At 37.2% G+C, this 14,770-nt stretch overlaps 1 protein-coding gene across 1 annotated transcript; it reads right to left on the reverse strand.

Moving 5' to 3' along the window:
* Window positions 1-681: 681 nt before the first annotated feature.
* On the reverse strand, window positions 682-7,990 carry BDCG_08341 (two-component system, unclassified family, response regulator). Its single transcript, XM_045424119.1, has 7 exons — window positions 4,829-7,990; window positions 4,712-4,728; window positions 4,491-4,563; window positions 4,246-4,389; window positions 3,245-4,144; window positions 2,984-3,173; window positions 682-2,926 (listed from the first exon to the last, which is right to left on the reverse strand). Exons 1-7 carry the CDS (start codon window positions 4,889-4,891, stop codon window positions 2,394-2,396), a joined length of 1,920 nt encoding a protein of 639 aa, XP_045272903.1. The 5' UTR covers window positions 4,892-7,990; the 3' UTR covers window positions 682-2,393.
* Window positions 7,991-14,770: the final 6,780 nt, after the last annotated feature.

A 14,770-nucleotide genomic window follows, 5' to 3' on the forward strand; every position in this document is an offset into this window, starting at 1 on the left:
TGGAAACTCTGTTTCATGATGGGTCTGAGCATGATTTGATATTCTTGAGATTCTTCACAATTGATGATGAGTTCAGAACACCACACATCACATTATTTATCCAGAAAAGTCACAGTCATTATTACTTTCTTGACAAGACCAGAGTTCTTAAACCTGTATGAATTCATCAATAATTAATTAACACAGACTTCAGATCTGATTGTGATATCTTTTCACTGTACAAGCTTTCTGAGAGTAAGATTGATGACTTTCTAGTTTAGCTTGGATATCAGCGGGAAGCTCAAAGAGCATACGTTTCCATGCCTGCGTCATGATATCTACCATCACCTGTTGTTGCTTAAGACTTGCATGGACCTCTAGGCTCACGATGATTGGTAGATCGCTGGTGACGAATGCATAATCTCTAATTGCATAGGTATTCAGATGCTGTTACTCTCTGATAGCTGTTGCTGATGTTATAACACTGATGATAATTATAGATAGAATTCACAGAGATATAATTGTGATTTGTGTTAATTACTGTGTAGCTTACTGTTGGGGGTCCCGCGGTTGATCGGCCCTTCTACCAGCATGGTGATCGAGCTCTTTTGCCCCAGTAGCCTACACTTACATATTATTACTAAATCATATGTGCCAAGTAAACTTATATCAAGTTAATCTTTTATCCCCACCGTATTTAATTTCTTAACAAAATTAATTAAAAAATTCTTTCCTAATATAGTTGAAAATAAGTCACTCAAATTTGTCCACTTTCACTAAAGGCCGTTCAGATTTGATGCCAAATTCAGTCCTCATTTCATTCTCATGTCATCTCATTGTATGTATTAAAGTTTTGGTTTTTAAAACAAAAGGTAGAGAGACCTTGCCGCTAAGGAAAAGAAGTCACAAGAAAAGAAAATCATTGAATTTAAAGAGACCAAGAAGAGGAATGGGAAAAGTAGGAACTAGGAAGGGGATTCACTCATTGAATCCAAGGGGAATAAGAAGCGAAAAAAATAAAAAATAAAAAAATAAGAGCACGGAAAGGAGGCAAGATAAAGGCAATGGCGGAGGAAAACGTGGGACATGCAGGAATTGGCAGTGGAGCGGGTTTGAGATCGTCATGCAAAAGTCTATCGTAGATTCTCTTCTTCCCTTCATCTTTCTGTTTTTCTCCTGCTTTTTCTCCCCGTCTTTCGTCTCTGTCTTCTCGCTATAACCCGGCCGTCCTCGTCGGGCAACTCCCGATATCCCACCACCCCGAGCCCAACCTGCTTTCCTAGAACAGCGGAAAAAAGCAACAGCCCTCATGGTAGGTTCGTTGAGGGAAAATCCACCCCATCCACATGCATGTAGCCACATCAAAGAATCCAATTTGATATATACTCATATAATCATAAACAAAGAAGCGAACCCGGATGTGTGTTTAAGGGTGGGGGAAGGAGGGAGGGTAGATAGATAGATAGATAGGTGTGGATGATGATGATTTTGGGAAGTTAGTGGTTGTGGTTGCTTGTGAAAAATGAAACAAGATTTCCGCCTCATAAGTACATACATTTCTGATTTATGATGAAAATAAAAGCAATGAGATGATAATAATAGTAATAAGTATCAACAAAAATATGATTTTTTCCAAAATGGCACAAATGAGAAAGAGAAAGAGAAAAAAGGAACATAAATAAGAACAAAAAGCCACCCAGATTCATCCACCCATAAAACGCCAATAAGAAAAATGTCTGCTTGGTTTGCCCGTGGATAGTGAAAAGAGGAGAGACAGAGAGGAAAGAGATAGCTGCTCAAGTCGTGCGAGTGGAAGTATTTATAGGAATCGAGAGGAGTGTGGTGAGTTTGTAAGCGTGGAAAACAGCAATATATAGAAGGGACGGAACAGTTTCGTTCGTCCGGCGGGGTGGGTGAAGGAAGAGAGAGAAGAAGAAAGCGTTTCTCATCGACGGCAGGACGATTTGGCGTGCCAGCAAGAAGAGGATAGGAAAGAGACAAAAGAATAAGAAATAAAAATAAGAAAAGCACTCATACCAACATGGCCATGGTAGATGGGCTGGTCACACCAGCTTTCAGCCAGAACAAGGAAAAAAGAAAACAAAGATTACTTAATCCCAATTAATCACACGTTCCCCTCCGATATATATACCCGGGAGGAAGGAAACAACACAAAAGGCAACTAGTTTTCTCTCGTAGCATCTTTTTATCAGGTGAGAGGAAACAAAAACTAATTGTGTGATATATATATATATGTAGGTAAGAAAGAGTAGAGGACGAGGATGAACAGAGCAACCGTGATTCAAGGAGATGCACACTGGGACATTATTAATAAAAATCGACATGAATTCGACAGCGGTATGATATGACCGATGACGGAGGTTAAAAAAAGTGAAAAGTAAAACACGCGATCTTTAGGGTATGCGATTCGTCTGCATCGGATTAACAACTGCTTGGGAGGTATGCGTAAACATCTTTTGTCGTTTAGAAAATGAATTTCCATCAGCCGCACCACCGATGTCCGACATCTGCCGACGGTGTTGGACGCGAGCTGCCGCCGTGGCTGCTGTAGGGTTCATCGTGGCGATTTGCGGTTGTGGATGTGGGTATTGAACTCCATTCTGGTCGAGTCCATATGCTGCTGCCGCTGCCGCTGTGGTTGGGGTTTGCTGCTGCATGTATTGACCGGGGACATTGGGGGTGATGGGTGACATGCCCTGGAATTGACCGGGGGACTGCCAGTTATTCATCGACGCGGCTGGTGACGGTCCTGGGGAATTTTCGTCCTTGACAGACTGCCCTGCGGAGGTTTGGGCCATGGGCGCGACGATGGCTGATTGGGGCGCTTCTATTGCGCTTGGTATTGTTTTTAGGTGATTTAAGTGTCTTTCGAGTACGGTGAGGAGGCTCTGCCGTGTAAATGGTTTTGGAAGAACGTCGTTCATGCCTTACGGAGGTTTTAGTTATGATGGTCATTCAAGGGGATGGAATAGTTCACACATACCGTGTTGGAAATAAAGCTCAATGTCACTACTGCGGATATTCGATGTCATGGCGATTATTGGTGTAGTGTCAACCCTCCTGATTACACTGCAGGCGGAAACCCCGTCAAGATTCGGCATGATGATATCCATCAATATGATATCGTACTTAGAACCTTCTTGTATTTTATTAACGGCTTCAAGGCCGTCGAGCTATAAGTATGTCAGGGATCTGAGAATGGATAAAAAGAATAAGCACTCTGTTGAAAAGGGGGTTTACATACCGCGTAATCAACAGTGCAACAAAACGAGAGCAAAAATTTGCCCCCAACTTGTCGACACGTCTGGTCGTCCTCAACTAGGAGAATGCGGGGAGGCTGTACCCAACCTGGGTTGACGTACATGCTTTTTTTGCGTCCATCCACGTATTGCCGCCGTGGGTCGTTAGGATCGAGCTCTTTGGGAGGGAAGGAATACGGAATGTTGTTGACATGTTCGCTATATAGTGGCTCGATACCATTGGGCGCACCGACAGGATAAACCATCTGCTCCAGTTCGCCATTGAGTTTAGAATATCCCAGTGTCGTGCTTGAGCCAGCCGAGGTTGGATGTCTTAGCGTTCCATTCCGCTGGATCTGATCTAGCGGAGGCGTAGGGGCAGCCCCTGGAAGCCGGGTTGCTTGCATGTCAGTCATAGACTCCAGACTACCCAAGTTCATTTGGATTTCGTTGCTCAGCTCGCTCAGAATCTTGGTGGCTTGCTGCAGGGGGGAGGCGGCGTCGTCTTCAACCGGGGCAACTTGGGAAGGGCTCAGGTCTGGCCCGCTCGTACCCTGGAATGACACTTGCGTTCTGTTTTCTCGTCTATGCCGTGCATCAACACCATGTAGGTAATTCATCATGTAGTGGAGAACCTGCTCGTGGCTTAACATCGTTTTCTGCACTCTTCGAACTTCGGTTTGCATCATTTGATTTTCCAAAGCCAATTGTGAAAAACGATCGCTTAATTGTTGAAACTGTTGTGCCTGAGCCACAAGCTGCTGATTAAGCATGTCAAACTGTTGGGTATGGAATGAATCATCGTTCGACTGGGCTGGTTTTCGTGGTGCTGGTGCTTTCCTTCTAATATTATCCAGCGATTCCTTGTTATTGGCTTTGAATTCCGGGTGCTTGAACTCCCAAGCCTAGAAAAAAGAAGAAAACACAAATTGTTAAGTATGGGATTGCATTGCGGATGTGTGGGAGGGAACGAGATAGCTTTCGTGCTCGGAAGGGAAAGGCTTACATTGGGCCCGTAGGGTGATTGGCCAGATTCTTCATTATTCTGGCGAACTTTGTGGAAGTCGTACTTGTTGAGCTGTCGGACGAAACTGGCAAAGTTGCTGTGTTTGAAGTGTTTTGGAAGGATTGACTTGGTGAATTTCTCGCACTGGAAGTATGACAGTCGTTAATCACCAGTCGTCCATCCATATCGGCTTCATGCTACCCGTCGACACCAAAGCAAAATGTGTATGTAGACGCCCGCCTTACCTCTAATACGACAAAGCTGTCATTGTCATCGCCCCAGCGCACAATTTGTGAGTATGACGGATCTTCGAGCATTCTATCAACATGCACATTTGTCAGAAACTATACTGGACAGCACCCGCCACTCGTACACCTATTATGCGACATAATTTCTATCGACCAGATCCGTAGGAGGAAGATGTCAAGTTATGGAGGGGAAGGGAAGGGGGGAGGGTATTTATTACTTGTAGAGTTTTCGAACCTGGAGCGGGCGAAAAAGGAACAAGAGTTAGCGATGCATTGTTTCGAAACAATAGACAATTCTTTGTAAAAGAGCAAGTGGAAACGGGGGACAGTCTTACAAAATCGCTGGAATTGCCAGCAGGGGCAGCCGGAGCTGTTGGGGTGCTGCTCTCGAGGGCCATGTTTACTATGATGCGGAGGGATAAGGAGAGGGGCGGCTGAAAATGGAGAGGTTCTGGACCTTCGAGGCGATAAGGTCGGCGGCACAAAAGAAAACAAAATATAGCAAAAATCAAAAATAGAAGATCTAGGAAAATCAAAAATCAAAAAAAAAAAAGACGATAAACCAGAGAGCTCAAGGAATTAAATTGTCCGAAACGAAGGTAAGGAAAAGGTGGGAGGGCGAGGGTGAGAAAGAGAGGAGAGGTAAAGTGGTGAGGATGGTCAGAAGTTGAGCGACAAAAGTGTTTGAAAGATGAGAGAGGAAGTGAAAGAGAGGGTTGGCTTGGTTTGCTTTTTTGGGGGTGGATTTTTATTATTATTATTATTATTCTTTATTTTTTTTTGGCTAAACTCGGTGTTTTGCTCGGGGTTGAATTTTTGTTAAATAATAGCTAAGAAGCGGCGGTTTAACCGTGAGTCGGGACACGCTGATTGGAGAGTTACTAGAGAAGGCAGCGTGTATTTTCCGACAGCGACCAGGACTCGCGGAACCCAGAGCCCCATCAGCGTCAGAGGGTGGTGGCGATCTGGCAAGCTGGATGCGAGAAAGAGAGAGAGAGCGGGGAGATGGGCGGAGGTGGATTGATGGATTGATAACTGTCTATCGATAAACTGCTACTGCTGTTGCTGGAGGGTTTCGGAGCCTTGCCGGGTAACTGACGATCTCGAGGAGAAGCGGGAGCGAAGGGAGTGAAGGGAGGGGATTCTGGGTCTGGTGCTGTGTTGACTGTAGTAATGGGATAGAACTATGCACGGGAATGGGATTGATAATGGCTGTTGCAGCGGTGGCGGTGATGGTAGTGGTGCAACGGCGAGAAACAGGAGAGAAAAGGCGGCTGATCGCGGTGGCGGGCATTGGGGAGCAATACAGGAACGAGGGGAAGGGAAGGTAGAAAGGCTGAAGGTAGAAAGGCTCAAGGATGGCTGTAGAGGAGGAACACAGACACAGAGAGAGAGATGGGGAGCCGATGGTACGGGACGAGGGTGAGCAGCAACAGGCTGCTTCAGAGCTCTTCACTGGCTGGGATGGGATTATTATTTTTATGTATTATTATTATTATCACTTGTTTTAAGGTGGTAAAAGAGGTGAAAAAAGTGGTGGGGATAGACGGGGGATTGCAGAAACAGTGGAGAGCAGCCGGCGAGGGGCCAGAAACAGCCTGGCAGTCAGACCAGACAGACACACAGACAGACAGACAGACCAGGACCAGAGCGACTGTGTGTGGTGGGCATGGATGGGATGGGATGGATACGATGGGATGGGGATGGGGCGAACGGAATTATGGAGAACGCAAACTAGCACTGGGACTAGTCTGACTAGTCAGCTAATGCAATAGCAAGAAGAAGAAGAATAACTTAAGGGAGAGAGAAATAATAAGAGCCAAAGAATAAAACCGACAGGAAGAATGAGGAAGAGGAGAATGAAGGAGAATTATTAATTACTATTATTGTTGTTTCAAGCGCTTGAATCCTGTTAATAGGAACTGATGAAATATGAAATCACGAATGGAAAGAATCAATCAAAATACCGAACATAAATGATACAAGCAAGATCTTGCTTTCTCTTTCCCTCCTCCAGAAGACGGTTTCGGATTATTATTAGAAGCTGCTTTCTCAAAACGCCCTCACCTTCAACCGGAGCATTCAACCGGAGCAATAGCCGCCCGGTACGTTGCGTCTCTTTTTTCTTAAATTTTTGCCTCTGTTCAGCCACACCCAAGTACCATTTCATCTTTTATCCCCACTGTGAGATTTTTTGACTCAGGTACAGAATACAATATTATTTATCATAGTGAGGGCAAGAGTAATGGAATAGCCCAGCAAGATGTGACTGATTCTATCTTTTCCCTTTTTATCTCTTTCTTAGCTGTAACAACTGTTCATGCTCAATTTCTCAGATTATGTTCAACTGCCCTGCCAAAGATACTAGGGTGAAGTCTATATACACACCTGGCTGCCCAGTTTAAACTGTATTAAGTTTGTTTTGTACATACATACATGTGCATGTACAGTACATGTACATGTAGGTTGCTCTATCAGGCCACTCTGTCTGTCTGATAGATAAGTTTCTTCCTGCTGCTCTTTTTGATCCACCATCAGCTCCAGATGGCTGATTGGGCTGATAGCGGAAAATCATCCACAGCTTATTATTATATGAACACAAGTTCTTCTCACTCACTTGGACAAAAGAGGGGAAACAGCCCCAGCCAAAACTTAAGCAGCAATAATAAAATAAATAGTAGCCGCGCATATTATTAGAGAAGATGTCCAGCACAAAACTTAAAAAAACCCGGCTTTTATTTCAGCTGTTGAGCTACCCCATGATGTTTCTCTACACCTTATACTTGTACTGGACAATATATGAAGTATCAAGGTAATGTTGTGTCTGAATAGCTAGCTTACTATGCAAGTTTCATGAAACATGATCATCATTTGTTTAGTTATTCATTTTTTCAAATCGTTGTACATATATAGAAAAGATAATATATGAAAAAAAAAAAAAATCAATAAGAAAAAGCAAAAGAAAATAAATGCTTTTCCCAGTTTCTGGTTCTTCGATTCTTCCATGATTCATCATTTAAATTGCTTGGGGGTAGATCATCAGTTGCTTAATTAGAAAAAGAAAAGGAAAAAGAAATGATATCTCGTATTGTGTTCTGCTCAAAGCTTCTATAATCTCATAAGTAACCAACCAAACACGCGCGGGTAATAATATCAATATTTTGCTTTTTCGTTAATCTGGGACAGGGCTTTCGTGCGTATGCAAAGGCAACGAACGGCAACACGGCACGATGAAAGAAGGCGAGGCGAATGCAAAGCCGAAAAAACAACCAAGAAACAGGAGAATTAAACAAAATATGATCAATAAGAAAACTCTTCCCTGCTCCGGCTGTTCCGTACCTGGGGAGGGAGACGGAGGGGGGAGGGGGAGGGGGAGGGGGGGTTGAGGATTTTGCAGGGATGGTAGAGGCTGAATAGACGCGGGCTTTGGGGGTGTCCGGGGATATATCCATGCAGAAAGTCAGAGTGGCTGCAGCAAACCCGTCAGTCATACGAGGGTTATGATGGCATAACTGTTCAAGGCAATTATCAAGGTAGTTTACAGATTAGTTATGTTCATACGAGTAAAACTAGGCTGAGGTTCGCGCGTGTCTGCTGCTTTATCTCAGCAATATCTCGCCATCATCACCTCATCAGTCTGCTCATTAATTAAAAGACTAGCAATAAAACTGCTTTCTTGCAGAATGAGCCATGTCATTATATTCTATTTGGGGAAAATTCCAACTACTAACTAACAGTTAAGAAAAAGAAGAAAAAAATCAACCTAGTGTTTTATCTGAGAAGAAGAGAATCTATGTAGTTATCTATCTAGCTCTGCAGCTGTCAAAATTCTTCTGAGAAGCACGACATCTCAAATGTGTGTCATGAACGGCTGTGCTAGTTGACTTATCAGCAGGCCAAATGTGTGTCATGAACGGCTGTGCTAGTTGACTTATCAGCAGGCTCAGACCACCCTCAACACGTGCCTTTGCTAGCTCAACTACTCCTGTAGGCTGTAAATTAGTTCACCACAACATAATTATCACCACAATGTAATTTTTATCAATTCCATCATTATTCTCATGATTACTAACAAGCATCAAATGCTCGCTTACGCTCGCTTTGCTGCTTGCGCAGCCCCATCTATCTCTACCCCTACACCCCTCTTACCACCCCTTCCACCCCTTCCACCCCTTCCACCCCCTACCTCCTCTACCACCACCACCACCTCTACCACCCCCGCGTGGGATATTCCCACCCCTACCACACCACAACCCCGGGTCAAATTGCTATACAAATTGTAAGGTGAAGAGACCTAGCTCTATGCACCAATCTTAATTCTTTTTTACACTTTTTATTAACTGATTTGAGTTGCACACTTATTATATAAGAAGAATTAAATAATTCTAAATAAAATTAAATAGTTTTAATCAATTTCTCTTCAAAAAATCCATTTATTTTTTGTTAATTTTTCTCTTAAAAACTGTTATATAATTTAATTCTCAGTTGTGATTATCTTTTCTCTCAGGCCCGGTGATGTAGTGGTTAACTACACTATCATGAAGCCTCAATTGACAGCCTTTGCTCTGAGAAATGAATGTTAAGAGAGAGTAGATTCAAACTCTGTAAGAGTTATCTTAATCACAGCTTTCACTGTTAAATTATAAAACAGTATCTGAAGCTCTCAGATACACTATAGTAAATTATTATTAAGTTTAAAATATTTATTCTGAGAATTTCTAAGTATTAATTCTCACTGATCTTAGAATTAACTGTCTCTCAGATACTTTAAGTTAAATCAGTACTAGAGTAATTAAGATTTAGAATATCTGTGAAATAGTAAATTATTATTAAACTTAACTAATCAGATTTTATCTCTCTCACTCTAAATACTCACTTTTAAAGAATTGAAATTTAAAAACTATTTAATTAGAACACTCTGAGTCTAGTAAGAATTTAAATAAGATAAGATTTAAATACTCTTAATAGATAATTAGTATAAGTAAGACTGTAATAGTTAATTAATAGACTGAAATACTAAGATTAATAGTTAAAAAATTAAAGACTTAACTAGAATTAAGTAGCTCTGATATTATTCTTAGTAAGAATCTTATTTATAAGTAAGCTAGTTATAGAAGCTAGCTGAGCAGCAGCTCTTTAAAGAGAATGATAATCTCTGAAGTAAGTCTGAGAGAACAGAGATAATAATCAGTTATATACAGTGTTAAAATATGTATATAGCTTAAGATATAAACTGCAGAGATTTTATTCTATAGTTTTCTTTTCTATTCTTTTCTATTTACTTATTTAATATGTCTAGTATTATTATTATTATTATTCTTTCATTATACTTATATACAAGTGAAGCTTATAATGAGTTCTTATATAATGTTAAATACAGACTAAGTGTTAATTATACAGAAGAAAATACAGGTGTTGAGATCACACTAAGATAACAAGAACATAGAAAATACAAAGAATTGACAATTAAATACATGTAATAATAACTTCTCATCTTAGAAATATAGAGTGATTTACTGAAGTAATTTGTACATCTCTGTATTTATTAGAAATCTGAAATGCTTAAGTTCTGAATTTATTGTATTCTCTACAGGTTTTAAACTCACATGTCTTGATTTCTCATGCTAAAATGCTATTAGATGACCGTGTTAATCATTCAGTCACTGAGACAGATTAATGTGTCTATCTTTAAGACTTTGTTCTCTTTTCTTTTGTCATGATACTTCTAAATGATTTCAAAGTATCAGAAGATGTTAAAATACTGTAATTTATAAAGAGTTTTCATATTCTGAGCTGAAATTTTCTGATTTTATATATTTATAAAGAGTTTTCATATTCTGAGCTGAAATTTTCTGATTTTATATATCTGAAATTGATAAATGTATAATAGCTAGCTTTATAGATATTAGAGAAACTCTGAGAACTGAAAGTTTTCAGATAGATATTATAGTCTTTAACTGTATACATTTATAATGAAAGAATAATAATAATAATAATAATCTTTTCTCTAAGTTGTATTTCAAGAAAGAAACTGTAAAGGTTTTATTAATTTATTTTAAAAAATCAATCTTAGTTTATTAGATTCTCTTCAAAAATTTAATCTAGTTACTGAATTAATGAAAAATAAAATTAAATATTTTATACTTAAGAAGCATTTTATTCTTTTGAAATAGTCTGATTAACTTTTTAACTAGAAATAAATTAATAAATCTTTCAATTGAAATAGTCTTATCAACTTTTCATTGAGAAAGTAAAATGAGTTAAAAACTAAATTCAATTAATATGAAAAAAGATGTTTTTTCAGATAGAATTTCTGAGATTGAAATTCTGAATTAAAGAAAGAAAGAAGAAATTGAAAAACAGCAAGTTCTTAAAATACATGAGCTGGAAAAAGCCAGTAAAATTCTTGAAAAACAGTGTCTGATTTGAGATGAATGAAAGAAGTTCTGTTAATTTTTTCTACTCAAGTTAGATAACTACAGAAGATAATCACGTTCAGCCTTGAAATTCCAATAAAGGTCAAAAAGCTTTGAAAATCTTAGTATAATCACTGGACTCTTCTCTCTCTCTTCAAATTAGAAGAAAATATATGCTCAAGTAGTAGAATCTACTGTTTTAAAAAATACTGTCTCAAAATCTGCTAAAAATTCTAATCAAACTCAGAAGAAAAGTACTTATATTCTTCTTTAAAAGAAAGAAGAGAAAGAATTGCAGAAAGAGAACAACTTTCAAATCTTAAGAAACAGAAGACTTATTATGAAAGTCTCTGATAGAGAGATTTTAGTGAAAAACAAGCTGAACTCAAATATCATTTTCAAACTTAGAAATGAAATTAATCAGTAGTTCTTCACTCAGATAATGAGTGATATTGAAGTTTAAAAATCAGTTATAGCTTTAATTGAGTTTTTTTTCTTTGAAAATTTTATTATTATAACTACAATGCCTGAGCTCAATGCCGAATTTCTCATTGAGAATGAGAATATCTGAAAATTAGCAATAAAACCTCTGCTAAACATATCAATTCTGTCTGAAAAAGATAAGAAATAAGAGAAATTTATTCTTTATAATATTGCAGTTGAAATTTTCAATTGTGTGAAAGAAATGCTACTTCTCAAAAATGAGTTAGATAAATACAATTATATTCAACTCAGAAAAGAGTCTGTATAACTGAATTTAATTAAATTTAGATAAAATAAAAGCAATATCTCTGTTCTAATATATACAAAGATATTTGAACCATCAAAAATCTCGGAGATAAAAGTGACAGGTTTGAAAATGAGAGTTTATAAATACAAAGATTCAAGAATGAATTTCAATACTTAAACACAGTGTTCAAACTGTCAAAGATATGAATACTTTGCAATCTCTTGTTTCAGAGACTTAAAACATGAATTTTGTGTAAATAATCACAAACCTAGTGAGTATAAATATGAAATATACTCAAAAAGAGATGAAACATGCAAACATACTCTGCTTAAATGCTTAAATTGTAAGAGAAACTGCAGCATATATCACCTGTAGTGTATGCCGATCACGTATCATACATGTAAAAAGGTAAATCTTGTCTTATTCTTCAAGATAGAGATGGGCGGACGCCTCTATATATATATATATACATGCTTGTTTGTTTATTGTGATTGACTTTTACAGAAGAAAGAAGTGAAAGCCTCAGAAAGAAAGAGGCAGAAGTCTGAGAAAGAAAGAGACAGAAGTCTCAGAAAGAGATGAAAGTCTCAGAAAGAAAGAGATAGAAGCTCTGAGAAGTAGCAAGAATGAATGTCACAGTTTCTCTGTCTGAAAAGAAATGAACATCTGAAAATGAGATAGCAGGAAAAAAAGCTAAACCTAATAAGAAATGAGTTAGGCATTTTTCAGATGCGGGTTAATATTCTTCTTATATAAGAGATGAGTAAAGAAAGAGGTTGAAACAATAAGATGATAATAACACAGTAATAAAGAGTCTGAGATAACAAGGTGATAGATATTATAGAGAATCTTTGTCTTTCATGAATATTATACAGATACAATGAGATGATAATGAAACAATAACTATGAACAAGATAAAGAGTCTGAGACAACAAGATGATAGAAGTCATAAGAATGAATAAATAGATGAAAGATGAAGAACTGTAAAATGCAGAGTGAATGCAGATAAAAGAGAATAAGAGAATTAAGAATGATAAAGTGTCACGCTCCCGGCTGCGCCAAGGCTCTGTTGCGGTTTCACACGGCTCATCACTTCCATGCGGATGATTTCATTTCATTCAAACCGGTTTCCAATCACTCTATGACATCATTCAGATATATCATAGAAAGATCTGATTAATAAATATGAGAAACCTCACTTCTATATAAGGTCAGCAGATTACTCTTTCTTGGCAATGAGATGTCACTGAGATATCACTCCAGCTATTCTCACTTGTGAAATGAAAGAAGAGTATCTGTTTATTATCTATATAGAATAGCTAGATGCTGGCTTCTTATAAAAGAAGTCAGTGATTCATTTTTTCTTCTACTGAAATATATATAAGAGTTACTGTGTATCTTATACAATCTTCTTAGTATACTAAGTATCATATCTGTAATATTCTCACAATAACTCTGTAGTCTACAAGCTCACTATTTAAGTAAGATAGTCAAGCTCACTTATACAGCTTCTTAAACAACTATCTCTATATATTACTGCTGATTAGTCATTACTTTAATTCTGTTATATTACAATTTAAACTACTCAATCTGATTATACATTTGAATCAGTTAAGCTCTAACAGACTGATATGACTTCATGCACTTATACTGAGATCAACTCAATCTCACTCTCTGAGAGAAATACTACATCATTCTCTAGAGTGTATACATCTCTACTCTAACAGAAATCTGAGATTTCTGAACCTGCTGCACATTTTAATATAAGCTCTTCAACTGCTCTATCACTGTCACAGTCTCTACACATCTACATCTATTATGAAGATAGAGAGATTAAGATCAGAGATTCACTGAGATATAAGAGAAATATCTTATCTAAATTTCACAGCTTTATCTGTACTCTTGAACAGAAATTCTGCCTTAATCTGAGTCAGTATAATACTTATAAGATATAAGTAATATACACTGCTAATCTTCTTAAAGATATCTTTACAACTACTTAAGTTATTAAGAAGAGAGAGCTTAAGTGTATTAATACTATTATAACTTAAGAAGAATTCAAGAACTTTCTACTGAATTAAATTAAAGATCACTGTAATCATAGCTTTATAACAGCATAGTAATTCAACTTATTATATTAATAAGATGATGAGAATTCTTCTGATTTTAATATAAGATTTAAAGAATATTGAGAGAAATTAACTGATAATTTGAACTAATTAAAAATATAGCTTTATCTTATAAAGCTGACTTATAAGATACAGATAATAATATTATAATATCAGAGTTTATCAATTAATTACACTGAGCTTGTTAATCTAGCTTTCTGAATTTATTTAAATAATTAATTCTCTGAGAAAAAGATTAATAAGATCTCTTCTAAGTAATTAATAATAAGATCTAAATAACACTGTGACAGCTTCAGTGTGAAGAAAGTAAAGAAGAATTTCAAGTATTCTGATTCTTCACTCACTGTGAAGAAATGTTAAAAAAGATTTGATAAAGATCTCTATTTTAACTGCAGAGCTGATTAACACTATATCAGTGATTATAAGAAGCTGAAGAAGAGAAGAAACTGAGAAGATATCTTCTCAAAGTTAACTTCTCTTCTGATAAATATATCTGTGAAAGATAATGAAGAGAAAGAAATAAAGAATTAATAATTCTCATATCTCTAAGTTTATATTATAATTATAATGTATACTCTGAATAAAGAGATATCAGTGAGATGCTTACTTAACTTCAGAGTGAATATTAACTTCATATTCTATTTCTTTTCTTTAATGAAGAGTTGAAAGAAGATAGATCTGTCAGATCATGTAAAATTTACTGATGAAATAAAATATCACTGTTTTAACATAATTCAAGCAAAGTGTGTGACTACAGACTTAGAAGAAATCTTTAAGAAGAGCAGTCTGCTTCTTCATGCAGTTAATATTATAGATGAGAATGTTATTCTAAATCTTTCATAATTAAGAGAAAACAATTCTCTCATTGACTGAGTCACTCAGATGTGACAGTACTGTCTCATTAATAAAGAGACAGTAATAGAGAAATCTAAAGAGTTTCATCAGAAGAATCTTGAGAAAAAGATTGAGTTGATATACTGTGTAACAGATGATTGAGACTTG

The sequence above is a fragment of the Blastomyces dermatitidis genome (assembly GCF_000003525.1).
Source record: "Blastomyces dermatitidis ER-3 genomic scaffold supercont1.11, whole genome shotgun sequence".
Lineage (NCBI taxonomy): Eukaryota > Fungi > Ascomycota > Eurotiomycetes > Onygenales > Ajellomycetaceae > Blastomyces > Blastomyces dermatitidis.